The sequence below is a fragment of the Theobroma cacao genome, chromosome 10, assembly GCF_053813885.1.
Source record: "Theobroma cacao isolate CCN51 chromosome 10, ASM5381388v1, whole genome shotgun sequence".
Taxonomy (NCBI): Eukaryota; Viridiplantae; Streptophyta; class Magnoliopsida; order Malvales; family Malvaceae; genus Theobroma; species Theobroma cacao.
This window is the reverse complement of record NC_142648.1, coordinates 6,425,692-6,451,498: the sequence shown is the minus strand read 5'-3', so window position 1 is coordinate 6,451,498 and position 25,807 is coordinate 6,425,692. Positions and strand designations below refer to the sequence as shown.

The 25,807-nt window shown below is 32.3% G+C and overlaps 2 protein-coding genes and 1 non-coding gene across 4 annotated transcripts; 1 reads left to right on the top strand and 2 right to left on the bottom strand.

Moving 5' to 3' along the window:
* Window positions 1–1,258: 1,258 nt before the first annotated feature.
* On the bottom strand, window positions 1,259–8,751 carry PDK1 (3'-phosphoinositide-dependent protein kinase 1). Of its 2 annotated transcripts, none has more exons than XR_001929903.2 (11): window positions 8,009–8,751; window positions 6,435–6,615; window positions 6,219–6,271; window positions 5,676–5,777; window positions 5,499–5,607; window positions 5,329–5,407; window positions 4,868–5,033; window positions 2,845–2,979; window positions 2,576–2,739; window positions 2,021–2,223; window positions 1,259–1,731 (listed from the first exon to the last, which is right to left on the bottom strand). XR_001929903.2 is itself a non-coding variant. In XM_007010064.3 (11 exons), the coding sequence occupies exons 1-11, from the start codon at window positions 8,219–8,221 to the stop codon at window positions 1,648–1,650; spliced, it is 1,509 nt and encodes a 502-aa protein (XP_007010126.2). In that variant the 5' UTR covers window positions 8,222–8,751; the 3' UTR covers window positions 1,259–1,647. The 2 variants fall into 2 exon arrangements, 1 of the variants encoding a protein (XP_007010126.2); XM_007010064.3 differs by having other exon boundaries at window positions 2,021–2,243.
* A 1,792-nt stretch (window positions 8,752–10,543) lies between these two features.
* Window positions 10,544–19,102, bottom strand: LOC18586586 (glycosyltransferase family protein 47). The gene is made up of 4 exons (XM_007010063.3): window positions 18,191–19,102; window positions 17,611–17,733; window positions 12,881–13,048; window positions 10,544–12,445 (listed from the first exon to the last, which is right to left on the bottom strand). Exons 1-4 carry the CDS (start codon window positions 18,554–18,556, stop codon window positions 10,763–10,765), a joined length of 2,340 nt encoding a protein of 779 aa, XP_007010125.2. The 5' UTR covers window positions 18,557–19,102; the 3' UTR covers window positions 10,544–10,762.
* Window positions 19,103–25,093: 5,991 nt separating this feature from the next.
* Window positions 25,094–25,185, top strand: LOC148760313 (small nucleolar RNA snoR8a). The gene has a single exon (XR_016023271.1). It is a non-coding gene; the product is annotated as a small nucleolar RNA snoR8a (small nucleolar RNA).
* Window positions 25,186–25,807: the final 622 nt, after the last annotated feature.

The following is a 25,807-nucleotide window of genomic DNA, read 5'->3' as shown; positions in this document are numbered from 1 at the left end:
CACATATGGCCTGTTATAGCAGGATCATTTCCTACTTTGGATTCACATCTTTCTCCTTTCAACTCACTATCATATCAAGGATTTCTAGTTTCACATCATTAGCCAAGCTTTCCATTCATCACGATCGGTTCCTCGTTCGATTTAATATCACTCTTTTCCTATTATCTGAATGTCATGTCCCAAATCTCTGAAAACCCATCTCATGCAACATTATTTTGTTTTGCACAACCTTCACAAAACAAAAAATAGATGTTTTGCACAAAATTAGATGTTCGCAAAATTCTTTGCATATTTTTTTCCTCATTTTCCACCTGTTTGAGAGTGCACGCTAACGAAGATGGCTCATTAAGGGCATTTTTGTCCCAAAATTTATTCTGATGGCTAAAAACAGTTAAAATTATCCCGATGGTTATTTACAAAAACACGTTATTTTTAAGGGCTAAAAAAAAAAATCTCCCCATGAAGATTATTGGATCTTGAAATCGTTTTTGTCAAAGAAGAAATCTATTTTGGTTTGTTGAAGTGATTCAACAAATCCTAGTAAAAACCAAGTAAAAATGCTGGCTGCACGATTTCTTAATGGAAATAATGTGACAGCCAGGATAGCGACTATTGCTGGTTTTCAAGCCATAAAATTTTTTCCTTTAGATATTTCATAGCTATGGGGAAAGTAAACAATCAAATGAAAGCTTGACCACTTGAAGGCAGAAAAGACAAAAGAAAATGAGGAGAAATGACCACTATGTTGCTACCTACCTTTTCACCTCTTGATCACAATTTGGTTCCATTTTAGCTTACTGAATTTCCATCTTGATCTAGTTTTGCTCAAAAATAAAGGAAGAAAAATGTTGTATAGAGTATTCCATTAAATTGCATGCTATAGAAATAAACTAAAAATATAAGAAACAGGAAAAATAGACTGAGGTGGTCTGCATGGTAAAAGACAGAACACCACAGTTGGGCGGTCTAGCCCAAAGAAAGAGCATCAAAATTTTCTTCAATTCTGCAGCTAGCGGAATTCAACAATTGAATTTGCACACATTCGACAAAACTTATCAAGTCTTGATCAAATCTACTTTGTGACAATCAAACTGTTGAGTGCAAGACTAATTCAAGCCCTCAGAATTCGCTACAAATTGGAAAGAATGAAAAACGAGTCCATCTCAAATGAGAGAAGATGGGCATAAGGAAATATTCCAGCACCACTTTTGGAGTTTAAAACTTTTCAGGCGGGTAAGCTCTTCGCTGCCAAAATGAATTTCATCAAAAGAAATCTTCATTAATGACTGGAAACATCTACTTTCAATACAATACTAACATGTAATTGACACCACCAGCCCCTTCCCCTTCTTTTTCTTCTCTTAAAACCGTACATCAGGATTTCACATGTTACATTCATTGCAGACAAGGCTAGAAACAGATAAGAAAACCCTCCACTACATACCCAGTTCTACAAAAGAGGGCATGAAAGCTTAATATCAACCACCCGCAGCTTTGCACGAGGAGACAGCTGAATCTGAAAACTCTTGAGCCGCTTTCATGAAATAAACAATTGCTTTGTGATGTCAATTGTTTAATAGTTCCCAAGTTCCTCTATCATATCAGAATGTCCAAAGAATGTGCTTCACAACAATGAATAAAATCACTTCACCGGTTTTGAAGGCCTTCAATTGCTTTTTTCCATTGCCATGCTCTTTGTTTTGCATCCTCAAATGATAATACCTTTTTTGGCTGAAGCACAACAGAAATAATAGATCAGAAAAGTGAAACTGCCCACAAGAAGTACAAGCAGAAAGCATGCACAACTTAAATGTAAGTTTTCCTTTTTACCAGCATCCTCTGGAATTATTTATTAACAAATTGGTTGTGATCAACCATAGAACAGTGCACCAGTCAACTATATAAGAAACAAAAGTGATACAAAGCACCCAGGGGAAGCATTTCCAGAATTACGATATCATTCCATTTATAAATTTGAGGAATTCATTGCTATCTTTTTAGGACATAGTCACAGACTTACCGTGCAAATCTTGAAATGTGATGGACTCGTGACCTGGACACTGAGGTCATTAGAGTTGTCAGACCAAATAATGTTCCCCTTTACGACCAATTTTGAAGGATCCACATAAATCAATTTTGGCTTGTTGGTGAGGATAAGCTGCACCTTTTTGCTTGATAATTTCTGTAGTTTCTTCACCATTGAGATCATAAGAACAGATTCTCCTGGATCCAAAAATTGTTGCCTGTTAACATGGCGCAAGTACGTATTAGGCAAGAAGTACAGTTCAATTAGCCCAATTCACAGGCGAAAAATAAAAGTCAAACATTAAGACAACAAACTGCAATATTAGTAACAACTTTCTCAAAGCAAATGCTTCATATGGGAATCATTATTGCTCTATCTAAAGTTTGTTTCCAACAAAAAAAATATCTAGGGGAGAACAGTTAAGTAGACACAACAATCATTAATAGGTTCTACAAGTCCGCAAGTGGACAAACTTGCAGCAGAAGTCATATCATTTTAATAAAAACAAAGAAACATGCTGAGAAAATAACAAGACATATTGCCAAATACCATTTTGAGTCGAAGGAGTCAATTGAGGCAAGTCTAGTTATATGACCAGATGATTCAGAAGATGAGGCACCACCATTTCCATCATTCTGTCTGGCTGAACCATCTCCAATGTGGGTAGGATTCCATGAAGAATCATTATGATCGTCACCCTCACCTGATTGAGCCTGAAAATAATAGATAATGATAATAATAATATTTGAAATGACAAGATGCAAAGGGAAGTTGGATTCAATAATGAACAATAATTGAAAGCATGTCTGCCATTATACCCCTGTCTCTAAAGCAAGTCTCGGAGGGGTTTGTGCTCTTAAATTACTCCAGTCAACTCCCCTAAAGAAAGGATGCATCTTGAGAGCGGCATAACCATCAGCTCCAGCACCTGGTCGTCTACTGGGATCTATATCCTGCACCACAATTGCACTACAAGTCTAAGCCTAAAATCTTTTACTCATAAATTAAAATTGCACATGAAATCAGATAACCTGAACCAGGACCTAAAAGGGGAAAAAGTAATAATGTTAAATTTCTTAAGACGCTTAATATGATGCACATTCACACTGACCTTGATCCAAAGAGAAATCACAAAGAAAAATAACTTGTGGCTGCAATTCAAGATTATGGCCTGTAGATTTCCGTCATGATGGCTCATTTTAAAGAGGGGAGGGGAGGTGGGGAATTGAGACAGGGAAGAGGAGCAAAAGAGGAAGTAACTAAAAGGATGAGGACAAAGGGACAAGAAAAAATAAGGATCAACATTTAAAATGTCTTTAGGAAAAAGGAGAGAAATGAAGCATTTCGTGAAATTTCTTCATTAAAATTCGACATTAATCCTGCCACCTTAATATGAGCATTCTTATGGGCTTATTTATACTCCCCCTATTCCAAATTAAATGTCCACTAATCAAATGGCACAAAGTTTTAGGAATGGGGTTTTTTGTTCGTTGCTTTACAACTATTGCCCTCAAAAGTTGTAAAAGTTAGATGGGCCCACTTAAGGTTAGTATTTCAACGAAGGGTAACATTGAAAAAGTGTTTTCCATTTTGAAAAAGAGGACATCATTTTGAAACATCCTAAAATAGTAAGGTGGTCATATGAAACAGAGGGAGTATTATACTTCCAAAAATGAATAATAAATAACCTTAAAAGTAGAAGCAAATCTAGCAGGTAACTTTTACATGAACTGACAATAGAAAAAATCACAAAAGAATAACAAACAAAGTCTCCAATCATAACATCCCTTCAAATAAATAGAACAATTATAAAATTTCATGTAAACATTTTATAAACTAAAACATAGTAATAATTTCTTACTTATTAGGAAAGCAGAAAAATGAATACTCCATATTCTTTTGCAACATATAAAATGATGCAAAAGAAAAAAAAAAGATTTCATCATTTTTAATTACACATAAGATTATATTCTTGTTCCATTTTTCCTGATAAGTAAGAAAATACTCCAAAAAAGAGGGGCTTTAGTATGCAGGAAATATACAAGATAGCGAATGGGGAAGGAAAAAGTAAAGAACAAAGCCTAGGAGTTAATGCATCCAAAAGCCTAAACAAGAACCAAGAAGAGCCCACATTAGTTGTAGAGAGGTGGGAAGCACCACAAGACTAGGTTCATAGAAAGTCAATTAGCTGCAAGCAAGCAAATAGCAGGCCCAAGCACACTCATCAAATTTTTCAGTACAGCTCATACTACTGTTTCAAATTTTCAATTTGAAGATCCGCCTAATGTGCAAAGAAATAAGGAGACTATTTGATCACTTAAATATATACAGAGACCCCTAACAAAACGTCAGCTAGCAAATTATATTTTCACTGAGATTCCAGAGAAAGTTAGGCCTAAGATAAACTAAAGAAACACAGCAACTAGCGTTGTGGTCATTAAAATTTTGCTTTCCCTCATCATGTAACTCTACAAGTGACAACCAATTCATTGGAACTCCAATTCTTCTTGGCATAATAAATGTCAAAAGCAATACGACGGGCAATTGTCTCATAATCTTGAGCCATAAGTTGATTTTTTCCATCCCCCAACTGGTCCACCAAGCCCGTGTATATCAAAACCTACACAGTTTCTGAGTCCTCTGAAAACTTGGCTCAAATGTATGTCAGTTACCAAGCTGCTTTTATGCTGTCATTTTTCCATCATAAATGTACACAAACAAATATAATGTCCATCTAACAACAGAAATAGATAACAAGAACAACTTTAAAAAGTCTCAAGCAAACAAGTTTATGGATACATAAAAGAAACCAAATCCAACATGCAGAAAATGATAGCTTACCAATAACCGATCAATAAGGTCTCTGGCTTCTTCAGAAAAATAATTTGGAAATCTTATATCTCTGGCTATAATTCTTTGAAATATAAGCCATTCACTTGCATCTTTAAAAGGAGAAGTCCCTGAAAGCATTTGGTACAAGGTGCAGCCAAGTGCCCAGAGGTCATTTCTGTTTGAATATGTTCAAAAAAAAAAAAAAAAACCTAGTTATCCTACATAAACAATAGATGAACAAGATCAAGGCAAAAAACTATGCTAAAGCACAAGTTTCTACACTTGCATTCTCCGGGAAATCAAGCGGTACAAAAAAAAAAAGAGTTGAGAAAAGGGGTTGAGGGGAATAAAAACATTAAAGAAAAAAATATTCTACAATTAGTTGTAGCAAGCTTAAGATCTCACTTCAAGTTTGCAAGATTTAATCTAGAATGAAAGACAAAGTCATTAAGAGATTGAAGGGCTCTTACCCAAATGTTGCTGGAGAAGAGTTGAGTACTTCTGGAGGGACATATGCGGCTGTCCCCACGAATGTGCATGCCTTATCATCTGAACAGGACACCAAAGACAATCTTAGCCTTAAACATTTGGGGGTGGGGGGGAAGAGCATTTTTTCTGCATGATAAAATCATGATTTTACCTGAGGCTGCATTAGGAAGAACTGTAATTCGGCTATCCTGCATAGGCTTTACACTGCCAAAATCAGCAATTTTAATGTGCCCATCTGTAGTAAGTAGCAAGTTCTCTGGCTGCCATGTCACAAGCATTTAGCCTTTTTCAAATGTTAATAAACAGAACATGCATGCTTGGAAAATACCTTAATATCTCTATGTATCAATCCCATATTGTGTATGTATTCAAGAGCATCTACAACTTCTGCAGCATAGAAGCGAGCGTCATCCTCTGATAAACAACCTTTCTGCACAAAATGTAACCAGAAGTTGAATACTGAACCACAAATAAACCAGTAGAGATAGGAATGAGTGCTAAATCATAACAATAAAATTTGAGCTTGAGACATTCTTGCATTCCAAATATTGTAAAACTAGGGGGTTGGGAGGGTTGGCATCATTGTGCAATAAACTTTAAATAGCTTCAAAAGAGATATTTGAGTAGAAACTTATGGCCATATATAAAGAAGCATACATGATTACCCCAGATTTATTAAGCATATGACAGGCAAATAGGAAACAAATAATAAGATTCACCAGATTCAATGATAATTCAAAGGGCATCCAATTCAATTTTAAACAACTCAATCATAGGCTACAAGAAAAGAGTTGCCACACCCTTTTTTTTTTTTTTTTTTACGTGTGAATTTTCCATATCTATAGAGGATCACATGCTAAGAGCAACTTACTCTTGTTATTTGGTCAAAAAGTTCTCCACCTTCACAGGATTCAAGTGCCATGTCTTCACAATATAATCAAAGAAAACAACGTCAAACAACAAAGCCATTCAATGAATTGGCAAGACATAACTAATGGAAGAGCGTCGAGGGAGAACAGGTGTTGTAAAAACTAACCAAACGAGTGTCAACATATGACTAATGAGAAGATACAACCAAGATACGTACACAGTGAAAATGTATCTTGAAATGTAAAAAATAGCCGCACAACACCAGGATGGTCCAGTTGATCAAGCACAATACGTTCCAACTTCACATAAGCTGTTTTATTTTCCTTGGTGATGAACTTTTTGTCCATGATCTTCAAAGCATACACCATTCCTGTATCCTTCTTCTTCGCCCTCACAACCTGATGACAACATTAATATCATATTCAGAACAAACCAATGTGAATAAGAAGCTCAGATAAGAAAAAAGGTGAGCAAAACATGAAAAGTGAACATATACTTAGCAAACAATTCAATAGGTATTTACTATAAAAATTCAAAAAGATGACTACAACCAAAAAACAATAATAAATAAGCCACTATGGGCATTATGTTAATCAACTGTTACTAAAAGAAAGGATGTTAGTTTATCCGCATTCTCAACCAACAGATATATTCTATACTAACATAACAAGCAGCCCTCACCCATGTACAAATTTTGTTAGCATAAGAACATAATCCATGTAATAATTGTAAAGCAGTATTATGGAGACATAAATAAAAAAATTTGTAAAGTTGGAATCATCCCTTCATACTCTTAAGTCTTAACCATACTGGCATTTCCGCCTCTTCTGCTCTTATCCATTATTTACATTATTTAAGCTACGCGAATCACCACACATGAGAAACTCCTTCATTCATACCTTTAACCAAGCAAACTATGACTAGGACACGACTGAAATGATCAAATAACAGAAACAGGTAGTTCAAAACCCCACATTTTCAAAACTCAAAATACAAGTTTCTAACAGAAGTAACAATCAAAAGTGTTTGCTGATAAGTGATTTAGCTTCTATGAGGGTGGATTAACAGAATAGAAAAGGTCAAAAGATATTAACAGCACCAAAATGAACTAAATTGATATTTGATATCAGTGTATTAACGTCATTATCTATAAGAAAAAAAAAAAAAAAAGAGAGCAACCAATAAGGCCTTGATCCAGCAATAAAAGGAAAAGCTGAGAGTCTGGAAGGTGAAGGTTCAAATCCCCCACTGCACTTATCTGCAAGTTGAATCATCATGCCTTGCTTGGTACTGACCATAGAAAACAAGTTTATAATTTAATGGTAGTTATGAAACTCCCATTAGACCCTAAAAAATTTTCCAACCTCCTCTTGGCAAGTATAGCCTAAATATAATACACGTTCAGAGAGAAATATCATTCATCTCCTAGGGAACAGAAACGGAATCAAATATTCTCATTTAAAAAAAATTTATTTCCTTTCCTTTGCATCAATTTTCGAGGAAACCACACAAATTTATTTCCGTTCATTCAAGCATCCTATGTCACCGATGAAAACCCACACAATTCACAAGGATAGCTAAAAATTTGTCCCAGAAATACACAATTCATCAAACATCACCACTGCCCATCAAATTCATATAGGTAAAACATTATAACATATATATATATATATATAATCAAAAATCAAAAACAAAGCAAACCCAGAAAACTCAGATGGCAAAAATCTAAAATATCAAAACCAAATTCGAAAAAGAAAAGGAAATTAAATTGGAAAAAAAAAAAAAGATAACCTTTGAATAAGAACCAACACCATAGATCTTGCCCAATTCAAAATCCTGGATAGTGAAACTCTCCAGAGGAGCTCTAAACGCAAAGCTTTTAGATCTCTGAACACTGTTGGAAGCAGCACTATTAGAAGAAGTATTAGAACTATTATTATCATCGTTATTATTGGTTCCCTGAATCCTAAGCTTTGAATCAAAATCCTTCTCCATTGCCAACATTTCTCTCTCCAGAATTTCCCCCTTTCCCTTTACATAATACTAGAAAAAAAAATAAAAATCTTGGAAGAAGAATAGTTTTTCTTTTTCTCTCTCTCAATTTTGGGTTCCAGTCAAAGAGGAAAAGAAAAGAATATATATATATATATATTAATTAAAATGGTTGGATTGGATCTTCCTTTTATATTCTTCTGGAAAAGGAGGAAAAAGTAAAATGATTCTTTCTCCTCTCTGTCTATATTTTATAAAACCTTATTGAATTTTGTGGAAGTGTAATTTAAAAAGAAAAAAAGGGGAAATGAGAGGGGGTGATAAGCTTTTAGAGAATTTCAAAACTCTAGAAAAGTGATAGATGGGAATATCGGGAGTGATTAAAGATGAAGGAAAGAAGAAGAAGAAGAAGAGAAAGGGAATGAGGAATTTGATGGAGGAGAGGCATGGGGATTGAAGCTTTGCACATGCCCTTCAATGATGCACATCATCCTCCTCCTCCTCCCCCTCTCTCTCGTTTTTGCTTATCTTTTATCATCATTTCTTTTGGCAACTGTCATGTCATCAACATTATTTATTTTTCTATTTAACATTTTAATTTAAAATATTTAAATTTAATACAATTATTTGTTTACTTACTTTTGACATTTTAATATACATAAATAAGAAGAGAAAGATCACAAATAACTAAGTTCAATTAAGTTAATAAAGTCTAAGAATGATTAATTCTTTGGGAAAAAAAAAAAAAAAAAAAGAAAGAAAAAGAAAAGAAAAGAAAAAAATAAAGCAAAAGCTTCCGAATTCGCTTTCCATGATTTGAGTTGCGGAAACACTTGTGCAGTTCGGGGCGGATCTTCCGAGTCAAACGACAAACCATAACATGACACGTGTACCGCATATAAAGCCAAGCCAAGCCAACCTCAGCCTATCTCGGTTTCTCCCTCACTTTCCTGTGTTAGTATTTGTCTGCTTCTCTTTGAATTTAATTTATTTCTTTTCTCACTCTTTAATTTGTTTATTATGAAATTTATTTTTGGTTTATGTACATTTTTCATGATTTTTATAGATATTGTATTTATTATAAAAAAAAAAGTAAAATATCAAAATGAATTTCCAAAGCATCTTGCTATGCTTTGAAAAACATGTAAAATCATAAAAAAAAAATAGTTAACTTTATGCAAAACAAGAACATTTATTGTAAATTTTTAAATACAAACTTACTATTTCAATAATTTTTTATTGTAAGAATTGAGTTTTGTTTTTTTAAAGGGTAAGAATAGAGTTGTTACTGTAAAATGAATTTATAACATTTAAAATTATAATGAAAATATTATTTTGTGTCAATGGAATCGCTTCACATTTTTTAATGCAAATTTACATTTTCATAAATTTTAAATGACAAACGATTAAACCTATAATTATGGTATTAATTCATTCTTTTGTGACACATTCATTGAGATATATTTCAAAAAAATAATAACTAAGTAAACACGTAACAATCTTCTTTTAATAACAAGTATATGTATCTTCAATTGAAAGAATTGGGTTTGATTTTTTAACCCTTGTAGAATCTTACATATAACGAACTAATACATTTCATAATCCAATTAGTTATAGATAATGAATATTTTACTAAATCATTAATTAATTCCCATTTCAGTTGTAAATAAGGTTAGTCATAGGAAAATGATAAGCTAATGAAAATTTTTTTTGAAGAGAATTGGGTTATAAATGTTTGAAATTGAGATTTTAAATTTGTGGGGGCAGTTGGCTCCCCCAAAAGCACGGGACAAGCCCATGTTGAGCTGGTGGTCCAGCAACCTATCGTTTTAGTGTTCCCCTTTGATTAGGACGTGGAGTCCACATGGGCCCAGACTCCAGAGTTTTAGATAGGGATAAAATTTATTTATTTATTTATTTTAAAAGAAAGAAGGAACACAGAGAGATGCATTATCCATAATCTATACGTGGGATAAAACTCTATATATGTTAACATATAATATCTAAACATGCATGTGCACGTGCACATGCAAACTGCTAAAACTCCCAACCTGATATGAATGTACCCCACGCTACCCTGTCTTCCCCCAGACACCCATGCCATGTAATATATTGATGGAATAATTGTCATTCTCTGTTTTCTGATTCTAAAATAGTAAAGCACATGGTCTACTTCCTTTTTGCTTGCATTTTACAACATGGTAAAGGTATCCAAACTTTATCCCCCAAAAATTCAATTTGTAATGGCAGTTCCGCATAAATACTAGTATGGATACTCGTTGCAGTATTCCAAAGAGAACACCAAAGACTAGGAGTTTGAGAGAAACCCTATACTTGAAGAACATTCACAAACCTTTCCTATTCAGAAACAAAACCTGAAGATTAATGTACAACCTCCTATTTAAGTGCATTCAAACCAGGTTCCCCATAAAAGAAAATAATAAATTGAACAATTCACAGTGAGAGGGTACACGAATTTACCAAGAGGGTTGACAGAAGATGAACAAAAGGAAGGGCAGGTGGAGAAGTTGCTCGTAAAAGCTATTTGTTTCACTATAAATCCCAACCATCCTTCCGCCCATCAAATTCCCACCTCCGGCCTGCCAGACTACCATACATGTCAGTGAATTTCATGAGGCAGTCACTTCTTACTTTGTAATGTACTTTTGTGTTTCGGCTGATTGCGGCACCAGAAAATTTCGATGTGTCTATTGCCCAAGCAGGTCTCACATATTCAACAGTTTTAGACGAGCTTGCATTTGCATACAAGAAATTCAGAAGCACATCCTCGCAGTTAAAATACTTGTCAACCACTTCTCTCCCTTCCTTACCTTGCTCACTCCAATACCTTCTAAAGGCTACATGACTGTCCATGAAAGCAGCCCCTGTAAGAATCATATTATACCCTTTATTCCTTCTGGCATATTTCTCACCCTTATACTCCAATCGGCTCCCATCAACAAATCGAGGATAGAACCCCACAATCCTATCTGGATGTTGACGCCACACCATAAATCCCCGCTCAACATCATCACAAGTCATCATTATATCATCATCAAGCTCAAGAACTGCACGAGTCTTGATAAACGGATCCATCTTGAATCGGTTATTGAGTGAGTTCTGATTCTCCACTCTGATCCTAACAGGCACTGCTGAGTCGAATTCACTCAACTTAGGGGGTATCCCTTTGTTCCAAACCACAACAATTTCTTTTACTGAAGCACACCTTGAATAATGCTTCACATACATTTTCAGATTCCAGAGACGGGCATCATATGTCATTGTTAATAACGTAAATTGAGAGTAGTGACCCTTCCATGAGTAAGGTTCTTCTGCACCATTGCCTCCATATATGAACGTAACCCCTGCACAAGAAAGTGCAACTCCTATAGCGAACACCAGAGCCAAAACTAATCTTCCAGTATAAGTGTTTGGTTTTATCCTGCCTCTTAGAAATGAAGGTACTCTATTCAAGCGGCTGCAAAACCGCCTCACTTTTGAAGAAAACAAATTTGCTCTTTCCCAAGCTGAAAGAGTATCGCTTCTCTTCCCTGAGTAATCAGCACACCAGTTTAGGGGGATAATGCAGTTCACTGCTCCTTGTAGGACACCCAATAACACAACAAGGCCAGCAACAGCCGCAACAGAAGCACAGCCAAGAAGAAAACGATGGACTGAGTCTCCTGAAGGTACTCGGTCCCCATCCATTACCCCAACCCATTCACCAGAACCTAACTGCTGCACATCAAGGTGATGGTAGCGAGCACCATTCCAAGCATTCCGGCCCTTCCTGGACTCTTCAAAGAGAAATGGGACTTCAACTTCCTTGTAATCGGCCTTTGTAAGAACTTCAACCTTGAAGATGCGCACCCGTCGTCCATATGTTTCACCGCAGTCCTGACCAATCCGATAAAGATTTCCATTATACCTAAATGGCCTGCCCCCATTACGAGCCCCCAAACTTCTGTCAAAATTATAAATAGGGTTCTTCTTGTGTGGTTTCCAAGGACCGAGAGGTGAGTCGCTGTACCAAATTTCCAGCTGTCCATTCTTCTTTGTTCCAAAACTGCTGTGATCTGAGCCAAAAAGCCAATACTCTCCATCATGATTAATAATAAAGGAATCGATAAGGGGCTTTTTTATGATGATCCTGTCCAGTTCCCACTGTAATGGAAAGTTAATTGCTCGATACAGACGAAGTTCTCCTTTCTGACTGCTTTCGGGCATCATGTATATCTGTAGTTAAGAGCAGGACAATGAACAATTCCATCAATAAATGAGATAATCTACCACATAGATTACATAGTTATTTTGAATATGCGGGTACTTAAGCATTATAAGAAAACGGTAATATTTGCTATGGCCATTCTAGAAATTAGAAAAACCACCTAAGAAATTTGTGTCCGAAAATCAGATAATTTATGAATATTAGTCACTTAATTTGGCACATTTGGTCTTTTCACTATCACTACCTATGTTCTAGATATAACCTATATGTTTGTGATCAATAATAATTTGGCCATAATGTATTAGGTTGCACCAGTTATGTTCTGCCTTGCTTGCCCACATTAGGAAATCACGAGGTGCTTAATGATGTCTAAGATAAGGAATAATAGTAGGTATGCTTAAGTGCATGCAAGAAAAGTGAGAAAAAGAAATTGATAGTCTTACTTGGCCAAGGTAGTTAAAGACATAAGGGTAGGAAAGATGCCAGTCCTCATCCAAGGCTATGCCCAGTTGTTGCCATGTTGCTCCCTTGTCAATACTTTTTGCAACCCCGATATCCCCTTGCATGGTGAAAGAATTCTTGGTTTCGTAGAATAGGTAAAATACATCTCCCTGGATCATGATCCATTTCAAGCTACCATGAGGATAGACTTCAAATACAAATAAAAACTAACATATTACATAAAGTTTAAACCTTAGGATATTCTAGAACAAAGTTCGGTCTAACTACAGGGGCATATGTGCTCAAATGAATAATAAATGCACAAGGTGAATGAAGAGAGAGACCAGCATTCTCTCAATTTGTGTTTTGAAGACCTCTGTTTAAATCATAGGAAAATTCATAAACTTGCCAGTAGTGCCCAATAAAACTATTACTGTTAGATGCATGACACAAACTACAGTAATTCACTTGTGACATTACTCATTGTTTGCATTTTAATACGAGTGGTTGAAGACTAGGAAAACCTTTACATTATAAAAGGACAAATATACCTACATCCACAGTAAACAAGTCTCTCCACTCAACTAATACATCTTAGAAAAGTTTTCAATGGGTTGTTACTGCTAAATGAACAATAAATTCTAGATGCCAGGCATTCTCTTCACCGCAGTATATATTTTTCTATCAACATTTATTTTAATAGCATGACATGACAGTCTTATGCAAAGTTTTCAGATAAGAATGATGAGTTCACAAAATTGAAACCCTTTAACAAATCACCATTTAGACTGTAACATGCATGCAGTCAATGCTGGAAACTTGGTAAGCAAGGAAACTGTCTCATTTATACTGACAGTGACACAATTCTGGCAAAACGAAATGTTCACTTGCTTTTTTTTTTTTTAACTGATTAAAGTGGGTTCTAACTAATTATCATGAGATAATATAAATAGAAATGGATTACTTGATAGTAGCATATATCCATTTAGACAAGTTTAATATTAATCATGCGATAGAAATGATAAATCTTAGTTATGATGAAAGCAGTGTCAAATAGCAACATAACAAAGTAAAGAAAATGACTCATATGGTAGATTGTATTACAGTCAAGCAAAAACAGCCACATCTTCAAGCACTCAGGATTTCATCAAATGCTTCTTGTAAACATCCAAATCACATTCCTCTAACCTCCTCTTTTGTTAATTTTCGTCCTACTCTAACATTTGTTGTAAGAACATCTTAAACCACCAGCTAAGACAATATTCAACGACAGAATTTCATCATCCTAATTGATGGCAAGTAGTAACAGCTAATTGAGTGCATGCATGAATATACATACAAATAAGTATATATGGGTAGTTTTTTTTCTTTCTTCGTAAAAAAGAAAAAAAACTTGGGGTTAGGTGTGTTGGGTGATTTGATGCATGTTACAGATAAGGAGTTTTTAATTCATAGAGCAGAACCTATTCCTGAATAATCAACTGAAACTATTGAAAGAATTATCTTATTAAGACCATGTAAGATAACTAAAACTATGGAAAGAAAAAAACCAAGTCAAAGAATCATAAAGTTCTCACAAATTCTAATAATCTTCTCTCCTAATACATTCATTTAGGTTCTTGAAATTAAAAAAAAAAAGGTTTTGCACAAACTTATCCCCTGATTTTCAGTGTCCACCATTACACTCCACTTATTAATGAAACAGCTTCAAGATCTAAACAACACAATCAGGAAAATGACAAATGATAGATTAAAGTTGGAGAAGCAATGTGGCAATTATTAATGAGCAGCCCCTCAAACTAAAATCATAGGGAACATGAACAAACTTAAAATAAGTCAAAAGACAATTTGGTGTTGAATGATTCATGAGGTCAATCTGGGAGAGGTAACAACCAGACCTGTAAAAGCCACCAGTTGACCAAAGTTTCAGGATGGTATCTAGTTGCCTGATAATTACATAATTCTGGAATAACTTGGACTAGTACAATCAATACTAGTATTCGAAGTTACAACTAATTAGCTGTTTAAACTCAATAACTAAAAAAATAAATACCAAGATAACAATGTAAAGAAAATGACAGATATGGTAGATTGTATTACAGTCACGTAAAGACAGCCACATCTTATAAAAATGGAGTTAGGTGGCTTGAGTGATTTGATGCATTTTCTAGATTATGAGTTTATAATTCATAGAGCAGAGCCTATTCTCGAATAATTAACTGAAACTAGTTAAAGAATTATTTTATTAAGACCATGTAAGATAACTAAAACTATAGAACAGCAAACCAAGTCAAAGAAGCTTAAGTTTCTCACAAATTCTAATAATCTTCTCTCCAAATACAGTCATATAGGTTCTTGAAGTTAAAAAAAAGTTTTGCACAAACTTATCCCCTGATTGTCAGTGTCCACCTTTGCACTTCACTTACTAATGAAACTCACAGCTTCAAGAACTAAACAACGCAATCAGGAAAATGATAATCGATAGATTAAAGTTTGAAAAGCAATGCACCAATTATTTATGAGCAGCCCTTAAACTAAAATCTTAGGGAAAATGTGCAAACTTAAAACAAGTCAAAAGACAATTTGGTGTTGAATGATTCACAAGGTCAATCTGCGAGAGGCAACAACCAGACCATTGCAATTGTAATTTGTTAAAGAAGATCAACAATTCTCCTCAAATGCTCTCTTAAAGTAATTATAAAATAACTGAACAGAGCTAGCAACATAGTACCGAGCAGTACGGGAACATGTGCAAACTTAAAACAAGTCAAAAGACAATTTGGTGTTTAATAATTCACAAGGTCAATCTGGGAGAGGCAACAACCAGACCATTGCAATTGCAATTTGTTAAAGAAGATCAACAGTTCTCCTCAAATGCTCTCTTAAAGTAATTATAAAATAACTGAACAGAGCTAGCAACATAGTACCGAGCAGTACGGGAACATGTGCAAACTTAAAACAAGTCAAAAGACAATTTGGTGTTTAATAATTCACAAGGTCAATCTGGGAGAGGCAACAACCAGACCATTGCAATTGCAATTTGTTAAAGAAGATCAACAGTTCTCCTCAAATGCTCTCTTGAAGTAATTATAAAATAACTGAACAGAGCTAGCAACATAGTACTGAGCGGTACGGGAACATGTGCAAACTTAAAACAAGTCAAAAGACAATTTGGTGTTTAATAATTCACAAGGTCAATCTGGGAGAGGCAACAACCAGACCATTGCAATTGCACTTTGTTAAAGAAGATCAACAGTTCTCCTCAAATGCTCTCTTGAAGTAATTATAAAATAACTGAACAGAGCTAGCAACATAGAACTGAGCAGTACGGGAACATGTGCAAACTTAAAACAAGTCAAAAGACAATTTGGTGTTTAATAATTCACAAGGTCAATCTGGGAGAGGCAACAACCAGACCATTGCAATTACAATTTGTTAAAGAAGATCAACAGTTCTCCTCAAATGCTCTCTTGAAGTAATTATAAAATAACTGAACAAAGCTAGCAACATAGTACCGAGCAGTACAGGAACATGTGCAAACTTAAAACAAGTCAAAAGACAATTTGGTGTTTAATAATTCACAAGGTCAATCTGGGAGAGGCAACAACCAGACCATTGCAATTGTAATTTGTCAAAGAAGATCAAAAGTTCTCCTCAAATGCTCTCTTGAAGTAATTATAAAATAACTGAACAGAGCTAGCAACAAAGTACTGAGCAGCCTGGGAAAATGTGCAAACTTAAAACAAATCAAAAGACAATTTGGTGTTGAATGATTGACAAGGTCAATCTGGGAGAGGCAACAACCAGACCATTGCAATTGTAATTTGTCAAAGAAGATCAAAAGTTCCCCTCAAATGCTCTCTTGAAGTAATTATAAAATAACTGAACAGAGCTAGCAACATGGTACTTCTTTTAGAATTCAATTCTGCATCACTGCCTTGGGCAGCTTCTGTGCTGAATTCTTCTTTAATACCCATTCCCTACTAACCAACCTAAAAACATTAAATAAAACTTTTTATTGAGGGCATCAAAGGTGTTTGGACAGATATTATTTTCAATAGTTTGCATGGAAAGATTCTAATCTTATGGAAAAGGGATGAAACATCCTCGTATTCCAAAAAACCATTAGCCTGTGCTTGACCAAATCCTAATAGAAAGCAGAGAGCAGCAAATAGACTAACCAAATGCAGCATGAGCCCTATGGTTCCTCCCTCTCAATAGACTTTCTATTGCATTGATATATCTAGCCAATACAAATTGTTAAAATCAATTATGTAGCTCTGCACACCATGTCTCATATAGTTCCTCCAACTTCAACACAATAAAGGAGTTGAAGACAATAAATGCCAAAATAAATATATAAGTTGTAAATCAACATCCTCCGTGGTACAGTTTATTGGCTCGACTTGACTATATGTAACATGTATAATACAGCACATACTTGGCCAAGAAACTGCAGATACAAACAAAAGAAAATTTCTTCTGCTGATTGAAATAATAGCATTAAAGATTACCAAATCAATACTAAAAACAGTTGAAGTTGCAGAGATGAAACTAACTAAATATATATTTATAAAATTCTCAAGTTTCTCAAATTATTACTGTTCATTCGGCCTAAACAATACTCCTATCTTAATTACATATACCAAATAAAACAAAATCAATTACGAGAAACAGATAAATGAACAAACACGTTCGAATAAAAAAAAGAGAGATAATAAACAAAAGTTACCTGAACATAAAGAAAAGGATCAGCCACAAAATTACTAGGAAAACCAGAATCAGAAGCTGAAGCACAGGTGATAACTGGGTTAGCTACTGGCCATGCTGCACTCTCATTTCTCCATACGTCAGCCTAAAATATTGTCCCAAATATCAAAACCACCATAATTCAAAAAACTAAGAAATACCCACAATTACCCATATCACATGAACACAAATACTACCCAAAAACCAACAAAAAAAAAAATCCAATCTTCCAACTGTACATGCATTAGAAACAAATCAAATACCCAAACATAAAAAAGTTAAAAAAAAAAAAAAACAGCGTAAAGATCCAATCTTTCACTGCACATGCATAGGAAAAAAGCCTCAAAAATAAAACAAAAAAAATTCACAGACACCAACTCAAAATAAGAAGAATTGCATGCACTAGTACAAAAAAGAAAACCTATATCCACTTAAAAAATTCCCAAGATTATTTTTGAAAAAAAAAAATTAACTTCAAATTATAATTTGAATACAATGATGAAAGGAACAATAGAAAGCAAAAAAATAACCCCCTTCTCCCAAAAAAAAAACAACAGACTTACCGTTTCAATAGGTTTGAGAGAGAACGGAGAGTGACCAAAGAAAAGACCAATTGACCACGAACCTTCATTATCTTCTTGACAACCAAGCCACGGCAAGCCCCTTCTCTCATATGTAAAAAACGACGGCGTCAAAATCACCCACCCATATAACCCCGCGATCAACCCATATATAACAAAACAAAACAAGCAGAACACAAATCCCGACGCCACTACCCTTCCACCCCCTCCGCCACCACCGTTACTATTCCCATTACAATGGCCATTATAATTATGGTGATGATAATGGTTTCGGTTATGCTGCTGCCACCACCTCATGCAGCAGCTACCTCCACCACCGCCGCTGTCACCGCCACCAGCAACAACCATTGTAACCACCCTGTTTTTTTTTTCTTTTTTCCTCAGGGAAAGGTCACCGCCATTTTGTTTCTAAAGGGCCTTACTTTTTCTTTTCAAGAAAAACACGAAAGTGTAAAATTAAAAGCAGAGAAAAATTCAAAAATAAAAGAAGAAAGAAAAAGAGAGAGAAAACGTTACTTTACAAAAAAAAAAAATACAAAATTTACACAAAATATTTGTTTGTTTATGAGATAAACACTTGGTTGTCTTTTTTTTCTATCCAGAGAAAAAAAAAACAGAAAGAATCAAAATTTAAAATGAAAACTTTGCTTAAATTCTTTCTTGTTTTTTTCTCTGTCTCTATAGCAAAAAGAAAAAAACCCAAAAGATCAAAATTCAAAACAAAAACTTGGCTTAATTTCTTTTTTTTGACAGAAAGAAGTGATTTTTTTTTTCTTTTCGGTTTTGGGGAATTTGATTTGCTGTATTTATAGGGTGGCATTGGAGAAGGGTGTAGTGTCTAAAGATTTAAATCTCAGTTTCAACTAGGATTCTGTTGGGGGAGGAATCAGCCTGACCTGCAGCAAAAATAATCAGCGTTCTGTTCACTCGCTCTACATGGGCGCCACGTGTAAACCAGGGTGCTGAGTAGGACACCTGGAGGTCTAAAAGAGTGGCTAGTTGATTAGGCGAGCACATTTTTTATTATTGCTTTTCGGTTTTAGGGGCAGGCTAAGGCTGCAGCCTCCTCCAGAAAATCCTGGGTGAAGCAAAGTCTCAGCTTTCCTATTTGTTCTTTTATGTGAATTTTAATATGGTTTAATTCAACAATTAAGTGCAAGATTTTCAAACGAACAACTAAAGTATGTATCTGGGACTGAAACTTATTGCTTTCTGCTCTATAAATTCTTTCATTCCCATAACAAGAGATAATAATTTAAAGGGTATTTGCTAACAAATGTGGTAAATTTACCATATTCAATAATAATATGTTTTTTCCCAATTCTCGTATTAATCATTAATTATTACATTTAATATAAAAATGTTACTATAAATAATATCCTAACGAATCTTAAAAAAATATTGTTAAGATTCTCGTTAACAAAACTCATAATTTATAAATATACCGCATTTAGTTAGTGTTTTGGGGTACTTGATCTTGTTCCCCCCAAAATGATGCTAATATTTTGGAAATATGATTAATAAAATGTGCAATTATTTTAGATTTAAGTATTTTATAATTGATGCTGTGTTTTACTTATTTATCAATTCTTAATGAATTAAAACTTGACTTTGTCCCCTTTTTATTTTTATTTTATGGTAACTTTTCAAGAAAAAGAAAATAATAGACAACAAGTAATGGATCTTGGTGGGGGAGAATATTATATATCAAAATATGAGCCCAACCAGGACAGGTGGCTAAGCAAAAGGGTTTGTTAATTTCAAATCAAAAGAACACGTAATTAAGTAATTGAAGAGTTAGATGGGTCCAGAGTCCTACTGTCGAAATCATTCAAAAACTGTACATCAATTCGCAAATATATTTTCTGGTCAAAAACTAATGGCATTCACACCTTATTTCCAACTAGTTTTCTGGCTTCTCCATGCAAGAATTCTCTAAGCAAAGATCAATTCAAACATCTGAAACGAAAACCAACTTTTATTCAAAAATGTTATGTAGTTTGATCTGGAAAAGAAAAGAAAAAGGAAAAAGATAGTTTGGCAAAATTTGCACGAGGAAATTTCTTTGAAGTTTCAAAAAGTCACATGCCAAAATTAAGAAGCATGTCATGTGTCTTTTTTAATTAGATTTTTCTAATTTTTCTTAATTAATTTGGGACAACAACCACACCCATAAGAACACTAAATATCTGTCTTTGTCCAAAGTGGTGAAATTGGAGACAGCAACATGTGCTGCTCATATCTCTTTGTCCAACCTGATAGCTAGTCTGCATATTTTTTGAGTTCCATACATTCCAATGATATTTTAACACCTTTTTCTTTGTGAAAAAACACAAATCAAACAACTTTCACAACTCCTATATATCATAATCAAACAATTCCCAACAAATATGTTACATTATCATTGTATTCAACATAAAAAAAACAATTAATTATTACCTAAATAAATTTACAAATTGACATAGAGTTGAAGCTAACTCATACATGATGAGGTTTCAACCTTGAATCCAAATCCAATGATACATAAAAAAGATGGAGCCTTTTTTTAATTATACATAATAAAGATGGAATCAATTTATTTATTTTGTACATAAAAAGGAAAGGCTGTGGAATTAATTAATGTTAATCAATTTTGGTTCCATTAGTCGACTCAAGAATTTTAGGCAACTTACTGCTTAAAGTTAAAGGGGGCATTAAAATGCAATAATCTTTTTCCCAAACAATGAAAGATAAGTGAATTTAAGGTTTTAACTTATGCTATGCTCAAATTTTAATTTAAGCTGGCTCCATATATAGGAGCAACCTATTTTTTTTTTTTTTTTTTGCAGTGGTGTGATTCTACTTGTACATAATTTCTCTAACTTCTTAGTACTAATAAATATTAATTATGTTTGAAAAGATAATATGTAAAAATACTAATTATTTCGCCACTTTTGTCGTGCGTGATATTGTAATAATTTATCAGATTGATTATAATGTTTCATTTATGAATTAATTGATTTACCCATGAATTGATATATCTCACTTTGAATTTATCCAATAATTACATGTCATGTTTTTCCAATACAAAATTACAAATATTTGAGATAAGGAGATTGAGACAAGTTTTGTGTAATCTAATGTCTAATTGATGTTCATTGTTACAAAAAAAAAAAAAAGAATGTACATATACTTATAATAGATCAAATACAAACTCTATTAAAAACAAATTTTCTTTAAAATATCATTAGTACATTTCATGAAAAATAACTAAAAATTAGGTGCATTTTTTTCTAACATGAAAAGCTCAGGAGTGAGTACAATGAGATGAAAGCTAAGTAGACCGACTATACACCTTTAATTCATGGTTAGGCACCTACATTTTAGAGCATAGAAGCGACAGGTGTCTCCCCTCCCTATACCTACGAGAGGGAAGAAAAAAGATCCAATTCCAAGGTCATTAATCTTTTGTCTATTTCATGGCCCTTATCCAACCACCCTAAATGGCTTTAGGTTGAAGATAATCAATCAGAGTGAAGACATACATTCGAATTGTATTCAGCTGACTGAAAGTTCAAAGAAACTACCCAAAGTATGGATTCTTTCTATTTTTCTGTTTTGTATATCACCAAAAGTGACTAGAACAACTGGATATGTAGTACAAAAGGAAAGCGCCCAAAGCCTTCACCTTTTTTATTTTCTTTTTTGTCCTTGTAATATTGGAATCCATCTCATGCCATGGCATAACTTTTGACTTCAGTTGCCCTAATTTAATATTCCAAGGCATAATCATGAGGATATGTTAGCACATATAAATTCAAGAATATATACGAGAGTTTTGTAAGATATAGAAGGTTTTTCTTTTATCATTGGTCTGGATGCTTAGGTTTAAATGATACTCTAATAGCATGTTTGGTTGGGGGAATGGCTAAGCCATTCCCCCTTTATTCCCAAGGAATTTTTATTCCTTTGTTTGGTTGAAAAATAATCCAAGGAATAGCCATTCTTATGGAATGACTATTCTTCAAAATCCTTTAAAATCAAGGAATAGCTAATACCACCCTCCCCCATGGTATTAGCTATTCCATGGTTGAGGAATAAATTTAAAAATTAATAAAGACAAAATTACCCCTTACAAGTTTAAAAATTTACAACTTTATTAGTATAAAATATTATTTTTTCTCTCTCCTCTTTCTCTCACTTGATTCCAATTTTTAATAAAATATTAATATTAAATTATAAATAAAATATTAATATTTAAATTATCAATTATTAATAAAATAAATTATAAATTATTCCTATTTAAAAACAAAATAAATTAAAAATAAATAAACATAATATCATTTAAATTAGATAAACAATATTAATAATTAAATCATCAATTATTAATATTTAAATAAATTACCAATTATTAATATTTAAAAAATAAAATAAAAAATTAATCATAATAAAATTTAAATTAAATAAAATATTAATATTTAAATTATCTATTATTAATATTTTAAATAAATAATAAATTATTAATTTTCAAAAATAAAATAAAATAAAATAATTGATCATCATAATATTTAAATTAAATAAAATATTAATATTTTAAAAAATAAATAAATATTAATATTAAAATTATCAATTATTAATATTTTAAATAAATTATCAATTATTAATATTTTAAAAATAAAATAAAATAAAAATTAATCATAATAATATTTAAATTAAATAAATGTTAATATTTAAATAATTTATTATTAATATTTTAATTAAATTCTAGATTATTAATATTTAAAAAATCTAATAAAAATAAAATATCACATAAATAATAAAGGATGTTTTTGTCTTTTTATTTTCTATTCCTTTCTTATTCCAAAATTATTGTTACCAACCAAACACTACAATAAGTCATAATAATTATTCCTGTTCTATTCCCTTTGTCATACCAAACTAAGTAATAACTATTCTATTCTATTCCCACCTCATTTTATTCCCACATAATAACTATTCTATTCCATTCCTGTCTATTCCGGCAACCAAACGTACCATAAGAAGCATTGCTAAGGGTATCAATGAGCTAGTGCTTCAACTTTTTATCAACAAATTTGAGTTTTCTAGGAATATACAAACATATAATGCAAAATTCGTTTGTAATCAATTACCTCGTCCATCAATCTAGAAACTTCTAAAAAAAGCCATTGACCAAGTTCCATCTCAATTATTTGTCTATAGGTGGTTGTTCTCTTGTTATGTAGTTAATTCATCAACTTTGGTGTCCCTCAAAAACTATAGTTGAGTTCTAATTTTTATTCCCCTCATCATTAATTATAAGGTCGGTATAATTGATTTTATTTATTATTTTAGGGGATTACATGATGTTTAATATTCAAAAAAAAAAAAAGCTAAGGAAGTTAATTCCAATTTGATTTTGAACTTCTTAATTTTCTTGTTTTTCTTAATCTGGTCTAAAGCAATAAATAATTAAGTTTGAAATATAAATCAATGTTTTAAATTCAATTCGTCAATCACCTTAGCGATTAGACTTTTTCTACACGTTTGGCATTACAATTTGAAATTTGAAAATTTCAAATTCAAATCCTAAGATGACAAAAAGTGAGGTTTAGGGAAGAGAAAAAATTATCTTATTATGTCGCTTATAAAAATAATAAAAATTAAATTTAGGTAGCATTGGTCTTATGTTATGATTTGATTTTGAAAAAAAATTTCTCATCATTTAATTTAAATCCCAATAATCAAGTGCTGTATTTGCTTTGGTTTTGAAGGCAAAAGGAGAATTGTGGATGTTGATGATTACAAGGAAGAGTCTTGTTTCGTTTGGTCAAAAGATGAGAAAAGAAAACAGAAAACAGCGAGGCCAAAGAAGAACTTTATGCTCATCACCTTTTTCTTTGGCATACATGTATGTCAAATTGCAATGCGTTATTAGGTGGGCCTATGCCGCCTGTTTCGCTTGAATAATTATAACATATAAACTTTGACCCGCTTTTCGCCACGTTTATTTTGGTTTTATTTTTTTCAAAAATAATATTAAGCATAATATTTTAAAAAATATACATAAGTTTTTATTTTTTTATTATATTTAATTAAGTTTTTATCAAAAGACCTATCCAATCTTTATACTTTACAATTTTATTCCATTTAGTCCCTATATTCAAAATCGAAGCAATTTGTCTCTTGATTTTGAGAATTACGTTAATTTAGTCCCTCTTCCTAACGACATCCAATTTTACCGTTAAAGGATAACGTCATCGTTAGCGTGTTACATTTTGATAATGTGGCATTGAGATGATAACGTGGCATTATACGACAACATGGCAATGCTGACATGGCATTGATATGTTGACATATCAATGCTATGTGGCAGATCAAAAAAAATTTCAAAAAAAATTTACTACATTATTGGGACTTAATTGATTAAAAATATATAGTATATGGACTAAATTGAATAAAATTGAGATGTTAAGGGACTAAATTGAAAAAAAATTAAAAAATGTAACTATTTAAGTAGATTATTGATATACTTATTAATAAGTCAAATATTTAAATATAAAAGATTTATGTTGTTATAAAATATATATAAATATTTTTTTACTTGATTATTTGATTTTAGCGTATGTAACTTAATTTATCCTTTTTATAAAAATTAAATTTGAATTCTCTTTCTATAAAAAAAATTTTGAAAAAATTTTATACCTGAAGTCAAATTTAAATGAATAACTTGTATTATGTTAAAATAAAATAATATAAAAATACTAAATAAATTCTTTTTTCTTTTACTTATAATAGTATAAAAATTTGAAATTTATTTAATTTAGTTTTTAACTTGACCGAAAGTCAAATTAGCAAAATATATTGATTTAGTTTTTTTCTTTTAAAAAAATGAAGAATGGAGATATGGAGTTAGCGATGATTATAAAATAATTCTTCATTCTGATTTGCTTAATTTAGACATGACAAACCTCTTATTACAACTATAGAATTTGAGCTCCGTCCTTTAAATTTTTTATTTAGTTTTTATATTTTTATTTTATTTAATATTTCAAGTTATACTTTTTAAGTTGAAATTTTCTATATTAAAGACTGCATTTATGGTTGATAAAATTAAATATAACTGTAAATATTTGTATCATTTTATTTTATTAATAAATTTTTTGTAGATCCAAACTAATAATTTAAATTGAAAATTAGCAGATTTGATTGTGGTATTTGAATTTAAATAAAATCGTTTTATAAGAAATTTTGAGTAAATTTAAATAAAAGGTAAATTTGGTAAGAGTTGAATAATTTCAAAAGAATGTATTTTTATAAATTATGAAGGTTGTAACTAAATCAATATATTTTGCTAATTTGAGTAAATTTAAATAAAAAGTAAATTAGATAAAAGTTAAATAATTTCAAAAGAATACGTATTTGTAAATTGTGAAAGTTGTAACTAAATCAGCATATTTAGTCATTTTATATTATTTTAACATAATACAAGTTATTCATCTAAATTTGACTTTAGGTATGAAATTGTTTCAATTTTTTTTATAGAAGGAGAATTCAAACTTAGTTTTTGTAAAAAAGATAAATTAATTTACATATTCTAAAATCAAATAATCAAGTAAGAAA

Bases quoted from the DNA above. Each gene is read 5' to 3' on its own strand.
- LOC18586586 (XM_007010063.3), bottom strand. From the start codon at position 18,556: ATGGTTGTTGCTGGTGGCGGTGACAGCGGCGGTGGTGGAGGTAGCTGC. The intron at 13,049-17,610 runs GTAACTTTTGTT...ATCATGATCCAG, and splicing joins ATCCTTTTCTTTATGTTCAG to GGAGATGTATTTTACCTATT. The intron at 12,446-12,880 runs GTAAGACTATCA...TCTTAACTACAG, and splicing joins TCTTTAACTACCTTGGCCAA to ATATACATGATGCCCGAAAG.
- PDK1 (XM_007010064.3), bottom strand. From the start codon at position 8,221: ATGTTGGCAATGGAGAAGGATTTTGATTCAAAGCTTAGGATTCAGGGA. The intron at 6,616-8,008 runs GTTATCTTTTTT...TGTTGTCATCAG, and splicing joins GTGTTGGTTCTTATTCAAAG to GTTGTGAGGGCGAAGAAGAA. The intron at 2,980-4,867 runs GTAAGCTATCAT...ATTGTGGTGCAG, and splicing joins ACCTTATTGATCGGTTATTG to GATATAGATCCCAGTAGACG.